Source organism: Nomascus leucogenys, chromosome 6 (genome assembly GCF_006542625.1).
Source record: "Nomascus leucogenys isolate Asia chromosome 6, Asia_NLE_v1, whole genome shotgun sequence".
In the NCBI taxonomy this organism is placed as follows: Eukaryota; Metazoa; Chordata; class Mammalia; order Primates; family Hylobatidae; genus Nomascus; species Nomascus leucogenys.
This window is the reverse complement of record NC_044386.1, coordinates 81,413,435-81,438,926: the sequence shown is the minus strand read 5'-3', so window position 1 is coordinate 81,438,926 and position 25,492 is coordinate 81,413,435. Positions and strand designations below refer to the sequence as shown.

Sequence of the window (25,492 nt, the reverse complement as noted above, 5' to 3'; positions counted from 1 at the left end):
CTCTTTTTTCTCTGGGCCTCTGGTAGCCAGCTATAAATTCGATCTCTTTCCCTGTCCCTTCCACCCTTACTGAGTTCTTTGAGAAACAAATGAGACTGTGGGCTTGGAAATGCCTTGCAAACATGTCAGGCGTGATTGAGAGTGAGGAAGTGTTACTGTGGAATAGTCACTGTAGCTGTCGTTCCTGGTCTGCCAGCTGCTCCTCTGCCTGCTGTATCCTGACTTCACCTTTCTGTATTTTCAGTACAACAACCAGTTAACCGGAGACAGCGATGCCCTCAGGCTGGAGTTATACAAGAACAGGTAGGACGGGGGAGGGTGGGATGGGAGGTGTGGGGCCCTTAGCATGGGTGATGTGCTGGGAGGTGGGAGGGCTGCAGGTGAGCATGATGAGGTGGTCATACAGGTTTGCATGTGTGCACAGGCTAAGCTTTAGGGCCGGCTGTACCTCTGACTCCATGGTATAGCCTTCGGCAACTCATGTCTTCTCTCTGGCCTGCCACCTGTGACTTTTGATTCCTGAGGTCCCTTCCAGTGCCACGGTTCTGTGGTTGTAGGGTGAGGGTAGAGGGTTGATCACCAAAGCAGCCCTTTCTGTTCTTTGTTCATTCCTTTCTCTACTGCCTCTGGCCATAGCAACAGCAATAAGGAGCTGAAGCAGGAGAACTCAGCTTTGGCAGGGCAGCTTCAAGTTGTACTGATTGACAAGGCAGGGATGCAGTGTGACTTGGAGGAGCTGAAAAAGAAACTAGAACTCACTGACCTCATGCTTCAACAGGCGAGAGGCTGCAGCCCCAGGGGTGGTGGGGTATGGGAAGGCTCCAGCCAAGAGCTGGAAAATTTGAGTCCTTGTTCTGGTCCTGCCATAGAATCCTCTAGAGACTGCTAAAAATCTACAGATTGGGGCCCTGCCATAGATCTTGGGAATCAGAATCTCAGGTTTAGGGCTTAATTTTTTTTTTTTTAATGCATCACAGATGAAAATCATTATTTTATAGATTACACTTATACGGCTAGCTCATGAGCCTGTTTATTTCCTTCTGAGGTTCAAGCCAACACTTCGACTATTCCATGGTAATAACAGAGAGTAGAGTTCTTGTTTGTTTGTTTGTTTTGGGACAGGGTCTCGCTCTATCACCTGGGCTGGAGTGCAGTGGCATGATCTTGGCTCATTGCAACCTTCACCTTCCATGCTCAAGCGATCCTCCTGCCTCAGCCTCTCAAGTAGCTGGGACGACAGGCGCACGCCACCACGCCTGGGTAATTTTTGTATTTGTAGAGACAAGGCTTTGCCATGTTGCCCAGGCTGGTCTGGAACTCCTGAGCTCAAGCAATCCACCCACCTCAGCCTCCCAAAGTGTTGGAATTACAGGCATGAGCCACCATCCCCGGCCTCAGATCTCTTTAAAATGATCTAATTTTTTGTTTCTAAAGCAAAGCAACTTCACAGTAGAGATCTTTATTGACCAAGTTGTACACTGAACCTAGCTCTAGCCCTTTTAAGGGGCACTGTGTGGAACAGCCCAGGCTCCTCAGATCGAAACTTCTCTTTCTTCATCATTCAGTTGTCTAGCTGGTGTGAAGCCCCTGATGCTAACCAGCAGTTACAGCAGCCCATAGAGGAACGGGCACAGCTGAAAGCACACCTAGGGCAGGTGAGGCTTTGAAGAGGGAGGGATGTGGAAGGAAGGTGACCCCAGGGGGCCAGGAGCAGGTGAGGACCAGTGACAGCCCTTCCTAACTTCTGTGCCCGTTCTTGCAGGTGATGGAGTCACTGAAACAACTACAGATGGAGAAAGATCAACATGCTGAGAATCTGAAAGGAGAGAGCGCCATGTGGTGGCAGAGGATGCGGGAGATGTCAGAGCAGGTGAGACCTGACCCTTCAGCCCCCACCATAGATAGGTCACTTGATCGTTCCAGGCATCTGTGAAATGGGAGGAGCACAGCCAGAGGTGGTCATGGGTCTGGGCTTTGTGGAGATAGGGACAGAGATGGAGATGGTAGCCTGTCCAGCCGCCAGCCCCTCTCTCCAGGGCCCTTTCCCCTGTGCTTTGGGCAGATGCATACGTTGAGGGAGGAGACGGCGCATAGCATGAGTCGAGTACAGGAACTGGAGATGAGCTTGGCTGAACTAAGAACCAGATGGGTAAGCTGGGGCTGGGGTGACCTGGGAGCAGGACTGGCATCAGAGGGCTGTGGGGATGGCTGAGAATGCCCCAGGGAGGTGGATGCATGGAAAGGCTTTGAGGCAGAGGGAAAGAGGTCTGTGCCAGGAGACGGCAAGTCTTGTCATCTCCAAGAGCCTCAATGTCCCCATCAGCAAAGAGGAAAAAGTGCCTGTTGTCAGCCACCCACAGTTGCCTCTATCTGATAGTGGCTTGGAAGATTGGCTACCATCAGGGCGCGAGGAGTCATTAGCAGGGAGGCCAAGTTTGGGGAACCTGAGAGGAGCTATGCACCAAGAGGAGGGTTTTTTTGAGAATCCAGAGGCCCTTATTGTCGGCTTCCTTTCTAAGCTGAACCCCTGCTCCTAGAGCCTCCAGCAGGGCCCTCCGAAGTGGAGCAGAAGCTACAAGCAGAGGCTGAGCACCTGTGGAAGGAGCTGGAGAATCTGGCAGGACAGCTTTAAGCCCAAGTGGAAGAAAATGAGGGCTTGAGTCGCCTGAACCAAGAGCAGGAAGAGGTTGCTGAGGTTGCTGGAGCAAGAGGAGAGGTTGCTGGAGCAAGAGGAGAGGTTGCTAGAGCAAGAGAAGAGGCTGCTGGAGCTGGAGTGGAAGGCCGAACTCTGGGAGGAGCAGGTGGAGGCGCTCAGGCAAACCGTGCGGAACGACCGTACCACCATCAGCCGCGCGCTCTCCCAGAAACACGAACTGAAGAAGCATCTGGGCAAGCTGAAGGAGATGGTAACCCTCGTCCAATTCAAGAAGGGCAGGGAGGTGGGCACCAGCCTCTGGGGAAGGGAGGTGGGAGGCCAGAGGCAGCTCCAGCCTGGGGTACAGGTGACCCCAGCAGCCTCCAGGGCAGTGCCGTGACTGTTTCTTGCTTCCTGCCCTCTGACTTTTAGAGGTGGATAGCCTTGGACTCCTCCCAGTATCCTCTAGCTGGCTATTGTCCCAGCTAGAGACATGGAGCACCCCCAATCACAGGGAAAAGACAGTGGTATAAGAGGCTCCTTAGATTCAAACTGAATTCTGGCCTCAGCTCCACTGCTCACCATTGAACTACTCTCCATCTCTAAGTCTTGGTTTCTTTCACTTAAAAAGGAAATGAGCATTTTCCTCGCAGAGGTGCTCAGGATTAAATGAGATAATACATAGAAAGCATTAGGCATGTAGCACACTTAGCAGATGGTGGTTGGCTCCTTCTGCTTTTCCACCTGTGGCTTACAGGTTAAATGGTGGGAAAAGGGTGTGTGATTTGAGGCTGGGGAAGGAGGCATGGGGCTCTCGGCAAGGGAGGCAATCACTTAGGCCTGGAGCAAGGGGCCAGGGGCCTGGGCAGGCGACAGAGTCCCACAGTACCCTTGCTACCCTATTTCTGGGCCCAGAATCTGGAAGCCAGCCGCCACCTGCCCTCACACCCAGGGTCTTCCTGCAGGTGGAGCTGAAGAGCCAAGAGGCTCAGAGCCTGCCGTAGTAGCGAGACCAGTGCCTGAGTATCCTGCAGCAGTACTATCAGCAGCTGATCTCTGAGAAGGAGGCACTGCACAGGCAGTTACTTCTGCAGATCCAGCTCGTGGACCAGCTGCAGCACCAGAGAAAAGAGTAGCAGAGATGGCCTGCCAAGAGTTGCAGGAGACCCAGGAAAGGGAGTTGCTGAGGGCAGGTCCCCGAGGGGGATGAGACCCGGCAACCTCCATGCCTTCTCATTCTCTTTCCTGACCCCTTAGGAGCGCCTAGAAGCAGAACCAGTAGCTACAGTCCCAGCTGAGCCTCATGGCTCTCCCTGGGGAAGGTATGGGGGAGACCACTCAGAGGAAGAGGAGAGAGCCCCAGGAGGAGCAGGGGACTGTTAGCAGCATAGGATTGAGGAGTTGGAAGAGACCCTTAGAACAGCTGGTCATTATGCAGATGGGGTGTCTGCACTAAGTTCGGCATCAATATGGTGACCTGGGAGTGGGGGACCACCAGGTTGCGTAAGGATGGGTAAACTGGCCCAGGTCAGAAATGGAGCAGGTCAGAACTCCCAGGTCGATAGGTAGTGGGACTGTGCCTGGGCAACATAGCGGGACCTTGGCTTTTTAAAAAAATGCAATAAAAATAAAGAACAGCTACTCATTCCTCTCTGGGGAGGGGCTGGCCTAGGGTTACACAGTGAGGGTGGGGGCAGAGGTGGGCCCACTGTACCTCCCTTGTTGGGTTGTCTGAGGACCCCTCTGGTCACTGCCCCCCACCCCGATAGGAGATGGACTGGCGAGTGAGGAGGAGGAGGAGCCTTGGTCCATGCTGAGCATCCTGGAGGACCTGGAGAGCTGGGAGACCATGGTGAGCCTGACTCCCCATGCCCCACCTTTGCTGCCTCCCTCTCTGCTCCCTCCCAGACACCCTTACGCTCTTGGTCTTTCTGCCTTCTGATTTCTTTGGACCCTCAACCCTTCCCTGCGAGCCAGTGGTCAGACACCATTTCACCTGAGACCAATAGGTGCACCCTCTGAGGCCCCAAGGGAAGGGCTTCTCTCTACCGCCCTGGCCCGTTCATCCTGTGTATCCCCCTACAAGAATGCGCACCTCCTGCCTGCAGGTGGCATTTTAAAACTTGGCTTTAGCCAGTGCCGAAGAGGAGCAGGCACAGCTACATGGGCAGCTGAAGGAGCAAAGGGTGCACTGCCAGCGCCTGTCTTACCTGGTGGCCTTGGCCCGGAAGGAGCCAGAGGCAGCAGCCTCAGCCCCAGGGACTGGGGGCGATTCTGTGTGGGGAGATCCACCGGGGCTTGCAGGGGGCCATGGGGAAGCTGCAGGTGAGTGAGTCTCTCCTGGCATGGCCAAGAAGGGTGGGGGCGGGGCAGGTTGTTGCGGGGATGTGACCCCATTATTTTGACTCCAGAGCCGCTTTATGGAGCTCATGCAGGAGAAGGAGCGGGTGGCGAAACTGGAATGTCGCTGCATTCAGCTGTCTGGAGAAACAGACACCATCAGTGAGCGAGAGGTCAGGGCATGGCAGGGGGAGCTGCAGGGTGGTCAGAGAGGCCCCGGTTTCTGAGCCCTGTCCTCCTGCAGGAAAGTACATCACATCATACCAGAGCCAGAGGTCAGTGCTGAAGACGTGGCACTGGGAGGATGAGTACATAAGCAGGCTGGCCGAGGACAAGGAGGAGATGAAGGTAGGGCGTGCAACATCTCTGCAGGGTTGGAGGTGGGGGTGCGTGTGGGCACGGGCGTGGCAGCGGAGCACCCCTCCCTCCAGGTGAAGCTGCTGGAGCTGGTGTTGCAGCTTGTGGGCGACTGCAACAAGTGGTATGGCAGATTCCTGGCAGCTGCCCAGAACCCTGCTGATGAGCCTGCTCCAGGGGACCCAGCCCCCAAGGAGATGGGGCTGCCGACAAGCAGGGTGGTGAGTAGAGCCCTTGGGCAGGGTGGGCCGGCAGGATGAGGGGAGGGCTCACATGGTGCTCTGAGCCTTGCCTCCCTGTTTCCAAAGATCTCCCACAGTGTGGAGCCTGAACAAGGAGAGGCTGGGGAGGGTTCTCCCCATGACAGCCCCACTGCACAGCAGATCATGCGGCTGCTTCATGAGATGCAGAACTCCCAGGAGTGCCCAGGCTTGGGCAGCAACCCCTGCATCCCCATTTTTTACTGAGCTCAGGAGAACAAGGTGAAACATAACAATCATCTAAAAGCCGGCCACTGTCAGCAAAGCCTGGAGAAATGGGACCAGTCTGCCCCCACCATGTCCCTGCCACCCCTTCCAAGTTACCCCTTTACCTTTACAGTAGCAAAATAAGACCCCTATCTAATGAGGGAGACAGGTGCAGATGTCATCCAAAAGTGGGAAACTAAATTAAAAAAAAAAGTTATCGGATTTAAAAAAGTTATGGGAAAAAAAGTTATGGGATAAAAAAGTTATGGGATTAAAGAAGTTATGAAAAAAGTTGTAGGAAAAAAGTTACGGAAAAAAGTTATGAAAAAAGTTAGTTATGGAAAAAAGTTAAGGAAAAAAGTTGTGGAAAAGTTATAGAAAAAAGTTATGGGATTACAAAAATAGTCATGGATAAAAATTAAAAAAATAATAATAAAAACAGGTCACTGTCAGCAAAGCCTGGAGAAGTGGGGTTGCAGGCTCTGCCCCTACCATGTCTCTACCACCCCTTCCCAGTCACCCTTTTACCCTTAGAGTAGCAAGACAAGCCGCATGTCTAATGGGGTGAGATAAGCAAGTGCAGACCCTTTGCCGCCTTGGCCAGGGCTGAGTCCTTAAATTTCTGGAAGATGATTATTGTTATTTAAGAGCTAGAGGCTCAGAGTTTATTTCTTTCGAGGAAGCCTCATGGCCTGTCTGATGGCGTTAATCCCACCAAAGCAATTTTTCCCTCTTGGGAAAAATTTTACTCAGAGAGGCAGCTGAGGCAGGACAATGGAGCTAATGTAGACCAGGCAAAGGCACGAGCTGCTGGAGGTGGGTCCCCTTCCCCAGTGTACGTATTGTATCTGTGTAACATTTTGTATATTCTGGGGGTAGGGCTGCCCCCTGTATCATACATAGCGGAGGTTGGAGTTGGCACATAGGGAGGAGGTTCTAATAATTATTTGTGGCTGGGAATCTTATTTGATAGCAGACAGAGGAAGGAGGCAGGGATGGGTTTGTGGCTCCCTGGTGATGAGACTCCTGTTTATTTTGCTTTTTATTTTGGAATAAATAGCTTTTAGCCATACTGCTCATCCTGGTGTGTTCCTATTTCCTTCACTGGCTCCTGGAGTTTGTGCCACTGAACGGGGAGCCCCAGAGTGTCTGAGCATGTCCAACTGGGCTGATGGGGACCTTCCATGCCTGTTTCCTGTATGCTGCCCGGTGACACCTGGGGGATTCCATGGGGACTGCCATGGTGCCTGTGGGGCACAGTCCAGCCCTGACAGCCAACAGGCTCAGAATCCTGATCTAATGGTGGCCGGGAAGGCAGGTACCAGCACCCAAGGGCACTGACTTCTATCCAGCCCAGGCCATCTTCCATTCCATCCTCCTGCCTCCCTTGTCTGTCTGCACCTGGTGGCCTGTTCTGTCTGTCCCTCCAGAGTGTCAGCTGCCCCGCAGGCTTCCTCCAGGCTGAGTTCATGGCCCTGCGCTCTAGTGGCCAGAACCAGCTTCACAGGATGAGCCAGCTAAGCTCCAGGGCCTTTCCAGGAAAAATGTCTTTTGGAAAGGATGTGGCCTTTTCACTGCTCCCAACAGCACACCCTAGTCATGGCTTGGCCCTTTCCCTCCCCTGAGCTCCACAGAAAACACAGCTAGCAGAGGACACATTTCCCGTCATTCAGAATGGGTTTGATTCTCAGCCAAGAGACAGCAGGACTGGTAGAGACTGTCAGGCCACATGGCTGCCTGCACAGTACACCCATGCTTGGCGGGGGACTCAAGGGATGGCGGGGGCTGGCTGTCCACAGGCCGGGCATGACAGGGAGGCTCACTGGAGGTGGCACACTTTGGAGGGGCAACGTTCCTATTGGCTACTGAACTCTTCCTTTGGGCAGTAAGTTGAATGTCAAAATGAGGAACCATGGGTCATTTTACCTTGGTGTGATATACCTGGCTCCTTGCCAAAGGATACCTTACTTTTGGTTTTGCTAAGGGAAGAGGAGACAAAACATGAAGGCACTTGTTGACTAAAAGGAAGTCTTAAAAAATGCTTCAGCATTGAAAAGAGAAATGGAAAAACTAGAAAATAAACTGTACTTTGCAGAAGCTCAAGAGAAAAAGTCCCCTCTTTCCATATGGCCCACAGATGCCAACAGTGGGAGAGGGTGGCATGTTTAAAAACAGGCAGAATAAGAACCTATTTACAAGCCAGAGATTTGGAAGTGACATCAGCTACCCCTCTCCAGATATAGGGGAAAGTACAGATCCTTGGAAACCCTAGACCTCACTCTATGTTACTGGATTCTCTTTTGAGCAGCAGCTTAGAAAGGCAAAGATGGGGACGATTTTAAATTTCACTTCCTATGAGTTATGCAGCTTCTTGCTAAGCATGGCTGAGAGTTTATTTGGGCAGGAGAGATTATGTGCAAATCAAGGAACCTAAGAGGAGCCTACTCTGAATAATGCTGACAGCATCAAAAGGCGTGGAGGAGGAGCTGGAATAAAACACCCAAACTTCACAGACTCTAGGGCATATCTTGGGAGAGGTTCCAAATGTGGGCCCTAGTGATGCCATCTGCAGCAGAGAGAGCAAGTTCCAAAGAAGATGTGATGAGGAACCATAATTTGATGGTGAAATATCTTATATCAAATTTTGATAATAGTACATAACTCTGTGTTAATTCCATTAATATGTATTATTTCAGGAAAAGTGGATAAAATCTAATCATCTTTTCCACAATATATGCATATAAGTGAGTGAGGATGCCGCAGCTGCCTACCTAGCAATCCTAAATTACCCAACTAGCACTCAGGGGAGCCATAAACTTTAAGGGTCTATATGTTTAGCCACAACTCAGGTCGCTCGGCTCCCTAGCCCAAGTATAGTTTCAGCCAATCTGGCAGCCGTGGACCCAAATTTGGGGTGATCAAAATCAGTATTCCTCTGATATATACACAGAATGCCCCACCCGTCCCGGCCTTGCACCCAACTACAGCCCAACTTACAAGTTAATTATCATGATCCCTGCCCTTTGGAGAGCATCACATAATTCACAAGCAGCGGACTGAAGAGCAGGGAGTTGGTTTCATTCACCTTTTTCCTCTTTATTCTAGCCTAGGGCATGGTATGGTCAGGCTCTGAACACTTATTTATTACAGAATAAAGGAGAAAGGGGAGAAGAGGGAGAGAGTTGGAAGACAGCTAAAATATGCTTGTGTCTAAACAATGAAAAGGAGAGAGAATACTGCAAAATGACTCTTTCCCCTCTTGAAGCACTCTTACTAACCTCATGTCTGTTTCTTTCCTTACTCTTGCCCTTATCCTTCTTCCAGCGACCCATTCTGTCTCCACTTTTGATGTCACTAACCTCTTCCTGTTTGGGGCCTTATTTCTACCCCTATTTGCTTCCCAGACTATCTACCTTTCTTTTTCTCATTCTCTGCATATCTCATCTGTTTCTCTGATTTTTACAAATTTGATCTCTTATTCTGTCATCTGATAACTTTTTTCTTTTAAGTAGGAATGGCAGGGCCTCAGGAGAGCCAACGGGTAAAGGAGTAGCTAAGAGAAAGAGCATCATCTAATGTTTCCCAGAGGGGCAGGGCCCGTTCATCCCTCCTCCCCATGCTTTGTCCCAGTAGGTCAGAAGTCGTCAGTCAAGGGTGTCCTATCTCATCTCTCTCTGGGCTCCTTTGAGTTGTCCTCCTGACCTACTACCTATTGTTACCATCAACATGGAAGCTAACCCTTTCTGGCACTACTCAGTTTCTGTTGTTAACTGATCTACCTCAAAGAGACAGCCCCAGGCCCTAATTTTGAACAGCAGTGAAGACCTACATTCTACAAAAGCCAAGAGAACTCCATGTTTTTCCCACAGTTCGCTTCCCCAGAAACTGACACCTGAGAACTCCATATACCCAAACCTAGTCTTGGTGCAGAGGTTTCTAGGCAACTTCCTAACACATACACAGAGGCTACCTCTAAGGGGTGAATCCTAGTTTCAGCTCCCAAGTCCAGCTTCACCCTAAGATCAGCTCCACTAACTCCAAAGAACTTTATGGTATAGGAGCTATTTCTCATTCATCTTAGCATCGCAGTGTTGGGGAATGTCTGGCCACCATGGGTTCTCTGTTTGAATAATAAAATAACTTCCCTAAAGGCATTAAAATTTAAGTTTATTTTCTAAAGCATTATAACACATAGAAAAGTTTAGGGAAAAAGCAGTTGCTTCCTGTACAGAATGAATCTATTCGTGTCATATCTAAGAAAAACCATCGTCAAATCGAAAGTCATGAAGATTTACCTCTATGTTTTCTTCTAAAAGTTTTATGGTTTTAGCTCTTATATTTAGATCATTGATCCATTTTGAGTTCATTGTGTATATAGTGTGATGTAAGAGTTCAACTTCATTCTTTTGCATGTGGCTATCTAGTTGTCCAAGCACCATTTGTTGAAAATACTATTCTTTCAAACGGTCTTGGTATCCTTGTTGAAAATCAATTGACCCTGCTTGTACGGCTTTCATCCTGGACTCTCAATTCTATTCCATTGATTTATATGTCAATCTTGTGCTAGTACCACACTGTTTTGATTACTGTGGCTTTGTAGTAAGTTTGAAATCAGGAAGTGTTTGAATTCCGCTTTTATTCCTCTTTTTCAAGGTTTGTTGGCTATTTGAGGCCCCTTTGCAATTCCATATGAATTTTGGGATGAGCTTTTCTATTTCTGCAAAAAAGATCATTGGGGTTTTGGTAGGGATTGCACTGAATTTTATTTGTGGATTCTTTAGGATTTTTAAAATATATATTGGTCATTATTTCTATCTTAAAAGTATTAAGTCTTCCAGTCCATAAATGTGGGATGTTTTTCCATTTATTGGTGTCTTTAATTTCTTTTAGCAATGTTTTGTTGTTTTCTGTGTATAAATCTTGCACTGCATTGGTTAAATTTATTCCTAAGTATTTTATTATTTTTGATGCTATTACAAATGGAATTCTTTTCTTAATTTTCTTTTTGGGTTGTCCATTGCTAGTGTATAGAAATATAACTGATTTTCTGCCTTGTAACCTAACTCTGCTGAGTTTATTTGTTAGCTCTAATAATTTTATTTGTAGATTCTTTAGGATTTTTATATATATATATATGGAATCATGTCACCTGTGCATGGTTTTACTTCTTCCTTTTCAATTTGGATGCACTCTCTTTTTCTTGCCTAATTGCTCTGGCTAGAAGTTCTAGTATGATGTTGAATAGCACTGGTGAAAATGGGCATCTTTGTCTTATTCCTGATCTTAGAAAAATATTTCTGTCTTTTACTACTGAGTATGATGTTAACTGTGGTTTTTAAAAAATAAATACCTTTTTATTATGATGAGGAAGTTCCCTTCTACTAGTCATAGTTTTCTGAGTGTTTTTATCACTAAAGGGTGTTGGAGCTTGTCAAATGCTTTTCCTGCATCATTTGAAATGATCATGTGGGGCCAGGCGTGGTGGCTCATGCCTATAATCCCACCATTTTGGGAAGCCAAAGCAGGTGAATTGCCTGAGCTCAGGAGTTTGAGACTGGCCTGGCCAACATGGCAAAACACCATCTCTACTAAAAGTACAAAAATTAGCTGGGCATGGTGGTGTGCGTCTGTAGTCCTAACTACTTGGGAGGCTGAGGCAGGAGAATTGCTTGAACCCAAGAGGCAGAGGTTGCAGTGAGCCAAGATCACACCACTGCACTCCAGCCTGGGTGACAGAATGAGACCCTGTTTCAAAGAAAAGAAAAAAAGATCACATAGGCTTTTTCTCTTCATTCTATTAATGCAGTATATTATATTATTACGTCGATTGATTTTTGTACGTTGAACCATTCTCGAATTCCTGGAATAAATCTCTATATTCTGTTATTATGCTTTACTGCCCCTTCTTTTACATATTTTCTCCTGTCATATTTATTTCCTGCTATATGTGTACATATTATCTATGCATTTGTCTTTTTCCACACTTGTCACTCTTAGTTACTATTATGTCTCTCTTTTATTGCTTGCATGTTTGGCTGATTTTCCTAAATAAGCACATTATATTTCACTGTCACAGGCAGACTAGAACCAACTCAGTAATGGAGGGCAGAAGGACTCAAGGAAAAGGGTATTTAACCAATTACAGAGGCGGAACACACTAGCTTAAGTCAAGATGAGGTTGCAATGTCTATTTGTCCCATGCCACAATATCTATGAATCAAGAATACTGACCTCCCTGGACTCACATTGTAAGATTCTGCCCTAGAGAATAGGAAAAGAGCTACCATCCTTAGGGTCTTGATATGAACCATCGAGAGGCTCCTTGACCAATGGGAACATGTCTCTGTGACAGCATTCTGGGAATTTAAGGAGCATCAGGAAAGCCTCACTTTGTTAAAAGAGGTAAGTAAACTAAACCCTGCTAATAATGCATTTGAGTATATCAGCTTCATTTCCTTAGATGAAGAGCCTGGACCTTCTTAAATATTAAACACTCTAGGATATAAATGGTCAGATCTTTTATCTCTACATGAGTAAGTTGTGAGAAGAAGGAGAGACAGAAGAGGAAGGTGAGAGGTACAGGGGAAGAGTTTCTTTAAAAAGGGCAAAACATGCACAAAATGTAGGCCAAGGGAGCTATAAACAAACTTCCCCATTGTACAAATGAGCCCAGGGTGAATTCTGAGAGGGGGATCCAAGCAAACAGTGAATTTGCCTTCTACAATTAGGATGCGAATTCCCCTTAAAAAAGGTGGATGCTCAGACATACCTAGCACAAGTCACAAGACATAGGATTCAGAAAAGACACTAGAAAAATCTCTCTTCCAAATGATGTTTAGTTTTCCGGTTCTGGCTATGCTACACTAAGGCTTTCCCAGTTTCCATCAGCAGGCGAAGGAGTATAGGGCATTTTTGGGAGTCTAAATTCCCGAATGTGCAGCCCCCAGCTCTAAACCTTTCAACATAAACCCATCAAGGAGTGTGTTTCTGGTCCCAATCCTGGATCCCACAGATTTGACTGCTATGAGGTCTCCCTGTCCCTTACTTTTTTCCCTAAAATCTGATTTTGGTCTTACCACAAACTCTTGAATTCTCATAAGATAGATATATCTAGGGAAATTCTAACTCCTAAACCTAAACAAAATAACTGTAAAAAATACCAGAAGAATTGTATTTCAATCAAGTTTTCACATTTTAAATTGCTATAATGTATTTATTTTTTATTTTTTAACTTTGAAGTTCAAGGGTACATGTGCAGGTTTGTTACATAGGTAAACTTGTGTTGTGGGGGTTTGTTGTACAGATTTTTTTTTTGTCAGCCATGTATTAAGCCTAGAACCCGTATACCCATATTCCTGATCCTCTCCCTCCTCCCACCCCAACCCTCTGATAGGCTTCAGTTTGTGTTATTCTTCTGTATGTGTCCATGTGTTTTCATCATTTAGCTCCCACTTGTGAGAACATGTGGTGTTAGGTTTTCTGTTCCTGTATTAGTTTGCTAAGGATAATGGCCTCCAGCTCCATCCATGTTCCTGCAAAGGACATGATCTCATTCTTTTTTATGGCTGCATAGTGTTCCATGGTGTATATATATGTACCACGTTTTCTTGATTTAGTCTATCATTGGTGGGCATTTAGGTTGATTCCATATCTTTGCTATTGTGAATAGTGCTGCAATGAACATACGTGTGCATGTATCTTTATAACAGAACAATTTAGAGTCCTCTGGGTATATACCCAGTGATGGCATTGCTGGACCAAATGGCATATCTGTCTTTAGGTCTTTGAGGAATTGCCACACTGTCTTTCACAATGGTTGAACTAATTTACACTCCCAACAACAGTGTATAAGCATTCTTTTCTCTACAACCTTTCCAGCATCTCTTATTTTTTGACTTTTTTGTAATAGCCATTGAATTGCCTTTAACTCCTAATTTCCAGCCATTCCTTGTCTGATTCTAGGCGACAGAGCTGCTGACAATTAGATCTGCCCCAAGGATGACTCCAGCAATAAATGCCATGATGGCTTCATCTTTGCCCAGCCCTTTTGCCAACCAGGAGAATGAACATTCATCCCTCCAGGGAGACGTAGGGAAACCAATGGGAATCCCACTCCATCAGTGTGATCTTCAGGTAGGAAGCAGAATGGCTGAGTCCCTGCACTGCAGGTGGAAGTTCACCTCCAGAGCTCATCGTGGGGGAACAGCCTAGCCTTAAAAAAACTATTCATACGGTTTTCAAGCTTGTTTAATGTCAGTATGATTCTAGATCCTTCCGGATGATTGATATTGGAGATGCAGTAGAAAGGGATAGCTCTGAGTACCCAAGAGGTGGGAAGAGGGAACTGCAAGAATACAATCCCCCATTTCAGAAGCTGATCTTCTGATTTTTATTGACTGACTGATTGATTGAAATGGGATCTTGCTCTGTCGCCCAGGCTGGAGTGCAGTGACACAATCATAGCTCATTGGAATCTCAACCCCCTGGGCTCAAGCAATCCTTTTGTGTCAGCCTCCCAAGTCCCCAGACTGCTCTCAAAGTCCTGGGGTGAAGCGGTCCTCCTACCTCAGCCTCCCAAAGTGCTAGGATGACAGGTGTGAGCCACCGAGCCCAGCCCTAACCTACTGAGGACACTGAGAGGAGGCTCCCAGTCATGCACGGCAGAAGCTACCAACCAGAGGAATCCCACCCTAAGGCAGCCAGGTCCAAGACCTGTTTCTGTCAGGCCATGGAGGGGTTGTGAGTTTAGGAGTAGGGGTGAGGTTGAGGGGTGTCAGGTTTCAGAAGTAACTCTAGGAACTTTCTCCATTTTAAGTCTGCTTGGGAGCATTTCTGTTCATTTTCCTACAGCAAACCCACTCAGCATCACCTACACTGTTTCAGGTCACTTAAATGGTGCCCAAGGCCAGGGCTGGATTTTAACTTTTTAGCTGGATTAGAAAGGAAGGCTAGTTGGGAGCACATCAGCTAGTACTCACTAGAAGCAACTTGTGCAGAGAAGAGTTAACATAGTAGGCCTGAGACTGCAATCCTTGAAAAGGATACCTTGGTTGGTATCTGGGAACTTGGGTTTAGGGTTCCACACTTTTGGGGGTGGAGCTGAGTGGGAGAGAAGAAGGAGAAAAACAATTTTCTATTATTTGGTCCCAATATATCCTTGTCTCTTTCCATTTCTGCTCCTTTCAGACACATCCCTTAAACTACTTTTCTCATATCTCATTTTTCTTCTCTCAGAATTATCCAAAGAGATTTTTTCTAAAGAAGCTCACCAACTATACCAGAGATGCCTATATTGTCTGTCTGAATGACTATATTGGGCTATATTGTCTGTCTGAATGACTATCTTCCAGTTGATAGCAGTGCTCTTCTTGTCTGCTCATTTCTGATACTGTGAATTTTGATTTGTGTCTTCACTGCCTTCTTTTAATCTCTTTTTGAGACTCGTTTCTTCTCTTTCCCTCTGCTATGGTATCAATCTACATTTTTTGTTTGTTCTGAAGCTGTTCTTGAATCTGCTTCTGTATTTGTCTCTGACATAATCTCAGCACTTGAATGTTTGTGTGTCTTCCTTTCACAGCTAAATGCATTCAAAGAAATCTTTTCTAGGGAGGCCTGGAGAAGGAAGCCATCTGAGTACATGAGCAGAACTACTTCAATAATCTATTTGTGATCAAAGAACAACTTGTTGTTGTTGTTTTTGGGCCCCAGTGGGTCAGAAATGGTTAGATAGTACTTATGTTCGTCAAAATCTGTGCCCTGACCTGGCTGCCTGCAGGCTCTCCTAGACTCTAACATCTTTCAACAAAAAACTATCAAGAAGTGGTTTCAATACATATGTGGAGAAAACACAAATAAAAGAAGACTACAATAACAAAAAAAACCAAAAATTTTTAAAAACTAGAAAAAAATGGTTTCAAGCCCCACAGCTGACCACCACTAAGAGTCAATATTTCCAAAGCCCACTATCTTGATCAAATACTTGGAAGCTCCCTGGCCTCTCCTTTTTGACCAGTCTCTTTGGGTCTAGGTAGCTGAGACACAGCCAATGGTATTAAAACAAAGCAACAGTGACCTTCCTGCCCACCTCCTACTCTTGCTACAAAGGCAGAGCCCAGTACCCTAATACACACATGCGACTGACTCAGCTCCAAAGGTTGTGCATCACTCCTGGCAGTGTTTCCAGGGCTTCAGACAGGGCTCTAAGGCTTCCTGGGAGGGTTTCTCCAAGGATTTCAGCAGGGGCTCCAAGAAGAGGTTTTAGATAGTTTATGTTAAGATTTCAAAGAGTCCCTTGCAGGAACTATGGGACTTATCAAATCAAGGTTTCCAAATTTCCACTTATGGGCCCTAGTGGTGGCCATAGATTTATTCTGCGGGCTTTTAGATATTTCGGGCAGCAGCTTCTAGCACTGTCTTCTTCTTCAAGGTCTCAGGGAGTAGCTGATCATTATTAATCAGGGAGGCTTCTAGAGGATCCTCTCAGCATATGCTTTCCTCAGCCACCTCTTTTCATTCAGTCATTCAGCAGACATTTAAAGAGTACTATATTCTAGGCATTGAGCTGGGTCAAACTTATGCCACATAGCATCAGCCTCAAAGAGCTCACAGACATGGCTGTTCCCAGGACTCTCCTGCTGGAGGGGGCTGCCACCATCTGTTGCGGTCTTCAGCTCCCACAAGGCCCCTCATCTATAAGCCTTGCTTCCCTGCCAGGTGGAACAGCTCAGGGTTCATCTTTCAGTTCTGTGGCTGCACAGCAGTTAGTCTTATAGTCCCCAGTGGCAATTTTGTTCCAAGCTCTTTCAAGAAGTTTACTAAAACCCGCTGTGGAGCGGCACTAGGAGAGCAAATCTCTGTCACCCCACCAGTGACAATTCTCAGGCCCTCTGGCTCTTGTTTGGCTACACTCTGAGGCAACAGTAGGGACCCTCAAAGATCAAGAGTCTGAAAAGTTCTTTTAGTCCTAATGCCAATCCTACCCAGCCACACTTTGCTAACAAAGTAGTCACACTTTCCAAGACTTTTCAAATTTATTCCTGGGAATCAAATTCCACAAGCCACAACTAAATAGGAATATCTTCTTTAATGAAACACACCTGGAGTGGGTGTGTCACTCTCTAATAGGTCAGAGAAGCCCTGATGGGGCCTTTGAAAGTATATGACATCACAGACATACCAGGAGAGGCCATGCCTGGAAAAAGGAGCTATAATAATAACAGCTACATTGATAGCTGTCCAACAGATAACTATTGAAGCAGTCTACAAATATGGAATGCTTTTTACCTGCCCAACATCTCTGTGAGGTAGGTACTATTGTTTTATCCTCACTTTACACTTAAGAAACTGAGAAACTGAGATTGTAAGTAACTTGTTCAATGTCACATAGCTGGTATAATAGCAAGACTTGAACCCTGGCAGTCTGGCCAGAGACTCTGAGCTCTAATGCCTGCACCTCTCCAAGGTGACTGGAAATGTCTCTTAGAATACTTCCGTTTCCTGTCAGCTTTCTTTTTTTTCTTCCTTTCAAATTTTTCTTCCTTTCAAATTTTTCTTCCATGTATTGGTTCAGCTACTGAAGACCACTTTTGGTCCTGGAGAGAGGGGACAGGAGGGCTTATTGTTTCTTCCCTCAATGTTCCTGAAGCAAAATTTTCTCTCTACTTTTCCACCCTTGGCCCATTTAGTCAACCCTTCTAACTGGGCCTTATTCTGTTTCCCCCTCTGAAAACATGAACCCTTGCAGACGTCTTTCTTCCATTCTCTCGAAGCTGACAATGGAGGGAGAGGACTGGTCTGCCAAGAGAGCCAACCCTAAGGTCAGAGAAGAGAGCCCCTGGGTGCTCAGCGGGATCTGAGCCTCAGTGTCTGAATCTGCCTGTGACTCTGGCATCTTGTGGGGCTCTCTGACACCCTCTCCCTTTAGATCCCTTGCCTTTCACTGCTCTTTTCTCTGCTACTGTCTCCTGGCCTGTTTGTCTCCCTACCCATCTGCCCACCATCCACGTCCACCTTTTTGCTGCTGGAGCCGATTTTTGGGGCCTGACTTTCCTTCTTTCACCATCTCCTTGTCTCTGGACTCTTCTCAGTTTACTCTTTCTGGCTGTATCTTGCTGAGGGTGTGTCTGTGTCTGATTCTTGCCTATTTTTTTTTTTTTTTTAGGAGGCTAAAAGGGGGAAAGGAGCTCATGACCCCGGGATAAAATCTATTCTTTTGTAACATGGTGTAAAGCCCCTTGCATCTGTCTTCACTTCCACTCTTGCCACTGCTGCCCCCTAAGGCAGTGCTGCAGCCATAAGGAACTTTATTTTTTCCCTAAATGTTCTCCACCCCTCACAGGTACTGTTCCCTCCGCTGGAAAGACTTTCCACCCCAAACCCACTATTCAGTTAACTCCCACTCATTTTCAAGCCCCAGACACAGCTTCCTCTAGGAAAACAGCCCCAGCCCAGGTGTGTCTTGCGTGTACTTCTAGCCCATATTGTGAAAGTGATGGTCATGTGCATTGAATTTACCTGTTTACATATTGTGTCTCCCCCATTGGACTTTGCTCTTTGAAGGCAAAGGATGACCTTCCTTCAACAGCATATAGTGAGAAGACTGCTTTTGGCATCACTCCCTACCAACTGGTCTCTCCCCACATCATCCTCTGAGATGTTGGCTCTTTTCTGCCTGATTTGGGGATTCTACAGACCCAAATACTAATGCTTCCTCCTCCAAGTCCCAAGAAACACCCTTGAGGGTATTTCTTCTGAAACTTCTCATGTCAGTCTTTATTTTTTTACATCATGGAAGAAGGTGAGGTTGAGTAAGAGTTTCATGGGGGTCCTTCTGATAACCATCTTGGTGGCTCCAGTTACAGGCAGGAAACCTAGATAAAGCCAGATCACATATCGATAACACTTACCCATGTTCAATATCAACATCAAGCATTTTTCAAAGGGAGGCACAATATCTCATTCTTATTCACAAAAAATTTGTTGAAATGTTTCTTTCATGTGTATCTACATATGTGTACATATACATGTGTATGTATGTGTGTATACATGTGTACATATTACTGACCTATAGATAGTGCTCATTAAGGAGGCTTTATTCACATATATGCATAGGATAGGGATACAGAATGAGTCCTCGATGACAGACAGCACCTTGAACCTGGCTTTTCTGGCGGCATCTGAGAAATTGTGACTTAGGGCCATGGGCTGGGTTCTGAGAGCACCTAGTCAGTTCCAAGCACCTTAAAGTCCAAGCTGGGAAGTTTAAATACTCTTCTAAAGAAAAATGTCTCCTTTAGTAGAGGTAGCCAAAGAAAAACTACATTTTTGCCTGGCAGAAATGATAGCCTATTATCCTACCTGTAGTACCTGCTTGTTTAATGAATAGTTGAATGTTGCCCAGCCAATTCATATTTCATTGTTTCCTTGCATGTTCCCCAATCCTAGAGAGGGCTTGAGCCTTTGATATGCTTTGGATGTTTGTTCCCCTCAAATCTCATGTTGAAATGTGATCCCCAACATTGGATGTGTGGTCTAGCGGGAGGTGTTTGGGTCATGGGGTTAGCATCCTCATGAATGGCTTGGTGCTGTCTTCGTGGTAATGTGTGAGTTCCCACCCTGAGTTCATGTGAGATCTGGTTGTTGAAAAGAGCCTGGCACGTCCTCCCTCTCTCTTGCTCACACTCTCACCACCATGTGATATGCTGGCTCCTCCTGAACCTTCCAACATGAGTAAAAGCTTCCTGAGGCTCTCACCAGAAGCAGATGCTGGCAGCATGATTCTTGTACAGTCTGCAGAACTGTGAGCCAAACAAACCTCTTTTCTCTACAAATTACCGAGTCTCAGGTATTTCTTCATAGCAACACGAATTGACTAACACAGCCCCGTACTTTTTCATGAACTGACTAACACAGCCCTGTACTTTTTCAAGTTTCTATCGCTGGCTTCACCACCACCAACTAGAGCCTCCAGCAGGGCTCACTCTGCCCTGGTCTCTCTGCTGGCAAAGTCAGCTTCCCATAGCTGATCCTATACCAGTTCTCCAGGCAGTCAAAAGCTCAGAATTACCCTCTCCATTCTGCACACAGCAGTGCCCAGGACAGTCCTGTGCTTTAAGCCCTTCTTCATCCAGTAGCTCTCTTGAGGAACTTATGCAACACTGGCGAGATAAGACTCTCACAGTAGTCTCCCTTTCCATGATTTTGTTAGCTATTTTAGACATTTATATTAAAATTCTAAGATTACTTTGTCTTAATTTTGAAACAACAAACAAAACGGATCCTTTAGAAGGTATTTTTAAATCTCCCACTGAATTGCCTGTGTCATATATATATATATATATATATATATAGAGAGAGAGAGAGAGAGAGAGAGAGAGAGAGACAGAGAGAGAGGGAGAGAGGGAGAGAGAGAGAGATAGGGTCTTGCTCTGTCACCCAGGCTGGAGTGCAGTGGTGCAATCACAGTTCACTATAACCTTGAACTACTGGGCTCAAGTGATCTGTTCCCCCCCAGCCTCCAAAGTAGCTAATTTTTTTAAGTAAAAAAAAATTTTTTTTTTTTGTAGAGACAGGATCTCACTGCATTGCCCAGGCTGGTCTCACACTCCTGGCCTCAAGCGATCTTCCAACCTCGGCTTCCCAAAGTGCTGGGATTACAGGCGTGAGCAACCCTACCTGGCCTGAGTTGTGTTTTTAAAATCAAGGTTCTCTTGCATGTCTAATAGTTTTTGCTTATTAAAACACATAGGTGCTGGATTGTGTAGTGTGTATATTTTTTACATAATTTATTCAACCTAGCCTAATAAAATAATACGACTACTATTTCTGTGTGTGTGTGTGTGTGTGTGTGTGTATTTGGATTTGTCAACTACTTTATTTTCATCAACTGCTTTGGAAGCATTTTGTTTTAAGTATATTTCTTGTTCAACAATATATTAAATAATATATTAGAAAAAACAAAACCCAATAATGTAGTCTCTTTTAATTGAAAAATTCAGCCCACTCACATTTCATAAAATAATTGTTATACTCCCTTTTATTTTTTATCTTATTTTATGTTTACCATTTATTTAACTATATCCTTTTTTTTTGCTTTTCCTTCTTTTCCACTTATTCTCCCCTGTGTCCCCTGTTGATTTAAAAATTTTACTCTATTTTCCCATTCTGCTCATAATTACCTCCCAGTTTGTAACACTCATGATCAGACACGTATTTCTTTACTAGTAAATAAAAAGGCATATTCCTCTACATGCCCTCCACCACAAACCCACAAATTCCACAGTAGTCCCAGGGAGACACATGTCCCATGCTTATACTCAGCTACTGAGGCACACCTGCTTGGGGGCAAATAAGCATCGTGGGCTCAGACCTGAGAATGAGACTCCAGGGGCCCAAAGTCCCTGTCTCCATTGCTAGGCTAGCTCTGACCACCCCCAGTTACTGATACTCAAAGCCCCACTTTTAAAGCTGGAGCTGTCTCTCTCAGACTTAATGTAGGTCTGTCATCAGACCTCTCAGAAAAGGTCAGATGGGGACAGATTTGGGAATGAGAGGATAAAGGGCTGCCCCAGGGCATGGGGGAGAAGGGTATAAGAAATACTGAAATGTGCCCAGGAGAAGCTGAGGGATGACATTTGACTGTGGGGCCACTCTGCCTGGTAGGAGTGTCCCTTAGCAGGTACAGAAGTTCTCCACCACCAAAGCCTGGTGAGGCGCTGTGTCCTAAACACGCATGGGAGAAAGGAAAAGGCAAGATAGGGAAGAGTGCCCAGAAGGGTCACAGCAGGGGAAGGAGGAGAGGGCAGGGTGAGGGATATGGTGGTCATGGAGGGTGGATGAAGGGCCCCTGCTGGAGAGGCAGGGCTTCAGGCAGAGGTCCCAGACAAACTGGGCTTCCAGACTGGGGCCTTCTTGTTGTGGAGGAGGTGGGATTTGGACTGGGGAGGAGTGGACAGTACCCTGGGGTCTTGTGACTCAAGTATTTCCTCTTAGGGAGTGTAGAAATGTGTGGAGACAGTCAGGTCAGAATGGGATTGGGAATCTGAGGGCCTCTTACATTTGGCCCTCAGCTGGGCACTCCTTAGGAGGTTGGGTCAGAGCCTGAGCAAGACCCTCCATGCCCACTGGGTAAAGGTGGACTCCAGCTCTGGGCAGACTCCTCCAGAGACCTGGGACCTTGGACCCCAGCACACCTGAATGGGCTGTAAGGTTCAGGAGCACCCATCCTTCCTCACAGTCTGCAAAGTGAGCTTTGGAAAGGAAAACAACTTAGCTCCACTCCCTCATACTTGAGTCCAGGAAGCAGATGAGAATAGGACACGTGCTAAAGGGAACTAGAGTCATCCGAGCTGGAGGCTGGTAGAAAAGCAGGAGGAGAATTGCTAGCTCTCGTTAGCTGAGCATTGACCTCGACAGGCGCTGTGATGGATGGTCGTCCCTACAAGTTATAGCATCACTAACGTGGAGTTGAAAAGCCAGAGGCTCTAAGTTTAGATTGCTTTCCCAGCGTCGCACACCTAATAGGTGGGAGAGCTTACACAAAACCTGCCTCTTTCTGATTTCAAAGCCGAATGTCTCAACTTCTACCCTCTCCACAATTATTCTGAATACTCAGCAGGCTTCATTTGGAGTCTGGCCTTACACTTATTATTGAATGGGACAGGCGACCAAGGAAAGAACAGAATAGAGGAGAAGACTGATGAGAATAAGGGTGCGGGGAGCCCTTTGTGAGTCTGGGCAATTCCTCCCTGTTCACTTCTATACCTGCTTTCCTCACACACACACCAATGTGCAGGGTTGGCTGATCCCTCGGTTGGAGAGGTATTATATAATCAAATAGGTTCCTCTGCCTCCCAAACCATGGCAGAACCCCCACCAGCCCTGTCCACAGCAATCTCCCTCAGCTTCTCCTAAGCTTCCATGCCTCTCCCACTTTCTGTCAGAACTGCACTGTGTGGAAAAGGCCTGGGGGCATTAGGAGGGGCTCCAGAAGGGCCGACAGACTTAATTAGATTGTGTTTCCAAGATCTCTTCATGTCTCTGCCCATCTTAAAATGTAAAATACATTTAAAAATCTGGGCTTGGCGCAGTGGCTCACGCCTGTCATCCCAGCATTTTGGGAGGCCGAGGCTGGTGGATCACTTGAGGTCAGGGGTTCAAGACCAGTCTGGCTAACAGGGCAAAACCCCGTCTCTACTAAAAATACGAAAATTAGCCAGGTGTGGTGGTGGGCGCCTGTAATCCTAGCTACTCGGGAGGCTGAGGCCGGAGAATTGCTTGAACCTGGGAGGCGGAGGTTGCAGTGAGCCGAGATCACACCACTGCACTCCAGCCTGGGCGACAGAGCAAGACTTAGTCTCAAAAAAAAAAAAAAACCCCACCAAAAAAATAAAACCCTACTATGTGAAAAATACAAATAAAAGGACAATGCAAAACACTCATACGATCTATCACAAATAAATTGTCACCATTTGGTCATATCTCTCCCTCTGCCCTGCTAAAGGATAAGTGTGAGAAACAAAGTTTAATTGTTGCCTTTTTGGGCGAGTATAAAACCAGTGCGCTAGAAACAAGGCAGCGACAGGTTACCAGATGCCCCAGGCGCTTCAGAACAAGCTGCCTCCTGGGGAGGAGGCAGGAGAGCCAAGTGGGCTCAGCCCCAGATGGCTGAGGTGACACCTAGAGGGTTCCAAGCAGGGGCAGGACAGGCCCGGTAGCAGGGCCTCTGAGTAAGGTCAGAGGGACGGGGAGATGGCTTCACTTCCGAGGAGCGCTGCGCAGGGAGAGACTGGCACCCTGGCCATGGTGACCCGGGAGAGTGACACTGTTCAAAGTCACCGGAAGACATGCGACTGGAAGGGGGACAGGGGAGGAGGGCCCCGCGAACAGCGTGCCTCGCTGGGCCCACGCTCGGGCGAATCTCGGGGAACCCATGCGCCCCGTGTTTATAACCTGCGGCCGTGTGTGGAGCTGGGGGCCACCGCCGAAGCCCACCAGGCAGGGCAGGGGACGGCAGGGCAGGGCGCCCGGGGCTGGGGCTCCTCCCTGCACCCCGCCACAGAGGAGGGGCTTAGGGCTCCCGGCTCCTCTGACCCACCGCCCAAGGCCCGTTAGGCCCAGAAGCCCCTGGCGGCAGGCACGGGAGATCCCCCCGCCCCCCCTCCCCCTCCCCCTCCCCCTCCGGCAGCCGTTAAAGGGCGTTGATTTCCCGCCTCGCATCCTCCTTCCGTTAGGGCCAGATGGCTGGGGCTGGTGTTTATTTAGTAGGGGCCCCCATGCGGGAGGACGCCCACTGGAGCTCTGGAGGGTGGGACATCCCCAAACCTAACCTGTTAACTGAGACCTGGAACTGTAGCCGAGTCATATATTCTTCTTCTTTTTTTGAGACGGAGTTTGGTTCTTGTTACCCAGGCTGGAGTGCAGTGGCGCGATCTCGGTTCACTGCAACCTCCGCCTCCCCGGTTCAAGTGATTCACCTGCCTCAGCCTACCGAGTAGCTGGGGTTACAGGCATGCGCCACCACGCCTGGCTAATATTTTTGTATTTTTATTAGAGACAGGGTTTCACCATGTTGGCCAGGCGAGTCGTATATTCTTGTGATGATAGTGGCCTTAGGAAAAAAAAAACAAACAAAAACGCCTTCTTGGATGACTTAAGGTAGAAGCCGCAGAAGCCTTGTTAAACAGTGCATCTGGCCTGTGGGGCGGCTTTTCGATAAACCCCTAGAAAATGTGAAAACTCTGTCACGGGAAGAAGGGGCTGTACAGTGGATGTTAAGTTGAGTGAAGTTTACGGTTCCACCCATGAATACTGAGCTTTAGCTGCCAACCTCGCAGGCCACTTTTCTTCAGCTCAAAGCTGAGGATTTTTAAGCAGTTTTTCTGACAACGAGAGGGGAGCAGACATGCTTCCTGCTCTTTAAGCGATCTCCCTGGGATCCTAGTCATCCATCTAGTGAAGTCAAGAACCCATTAGGGTTCCACCGACCCAGACTTTTTGTGCCCAAGTAGCAGATTCTGCCAAGTCAGACAAGCCTAGAGGCTTCTACCACACACGACATAACTATTTTCTTTCTGTTCCTTTCTTTTCCCTATCAAAGTCCTCTCAGGCTCCCATAATGATACAAACATGGGTTTTACCATCCTCCATGAGACAGGAAAGACAATTCTTGAAATGACTTTTAAGTCACTTTGATGTCATTAGAGAAGTCATTTAACAAGCGTGTTATTAAGTTTAAAAAATTAAAAGACTATGGCCTTTGGTGACTTCCCTCCCTGGTGGGGCACTGTACTTTGCTCTCTAGCTGTTGCAGCCTTTTTCTGGCTTGCAGGTTAAGTTGGGTGTGTGAGCTGTGTAAAAGCTCTATGGTTTGTTAATGAAAGCAAACGCTGTGGGCCTGACTTGGAACTGCATCTGGATGTGGACTCACCCAAGTTGCTGGGCATTGTGGGACGGGAGGAGAGTGTTTTTCTTGAGACCAGAACTAGGAAAGTGAGAAAGGTTCCTGGTAACAGGGAACCTGAACGAAGGACTACCTTTAAAATTTTGGGGAAGGGCGAGGGTTTGTTCTTAAAACCCATTTTTAGAATAGGTTAAACCTATATACAAATAGTAGCATTCATGGTGGCAGTAATTAGACAAGATTCATCACAGTGGTTGGGAACCTAAAGGAAACTAGAGTGGGGATGGGCAAGCC

General features: G+C 47.0%; 1 protein-coding gene across 1 annotated transcript in view; it reads left to right on the top strand.

Annotated features, from left to right (window-relative positions):
- LOC100596990 (golgin subfamily A member 2) overlaps positions 1 to 15,138 on the top strand; it is a 36,452-nt gene extending 21,314 nt beyond the window's left edge. The window contains 19 exon segments of the mRNA XM_030815120.1: positions 245 to 303; positions 637 to 778; positions 1,566 to 1,655; positions 1,763 to 1,870; positions 2,063 to 2,165; positions 2,520 to 2,686; positions 2,757 to 2,906; positions 3,601 to 3,757; positions 3,760 to 3,814; positions 3,893 to 3,957; positions 4,405 to 4,487; positions 4,744 to 4,910; positions 4,912 to 4,960; positions 5,047 to 5,137; positions 5,220 to 5,323; positions 5,407 to 5,550; positions 5,599 to 5,814; positions 13,762 to 13,932; positions 15,034 to 15,138. Coding sequence (XP_030670980.1) covers positions 245 to 303; positions 637 to 778; positions 1,566 to 1,655; positions 1,763 to 1,870; positions 2,063 to 2,165; positions 2,520 to 2,686; positions 2,757 to 2,906; positions 3,601 to 3,757; positions 3,760 to 3,814; positions 3,893 to 3,957; positions 4,405 to 4,487; positions 4,744 to 4,910; positions 4,912 to 4,960; positions 5,047 to 5,137; positions 5,220 to 5,323; positions 5,407 to 5,550; positions 5,599 to 5,814; positions 13,762 to 13,932; positions 15,034 to 15,138 — 2,226 coding nt within the window.
- Positions 15,139 to 25,492: the final 10,354 nt, after the last annotated feature.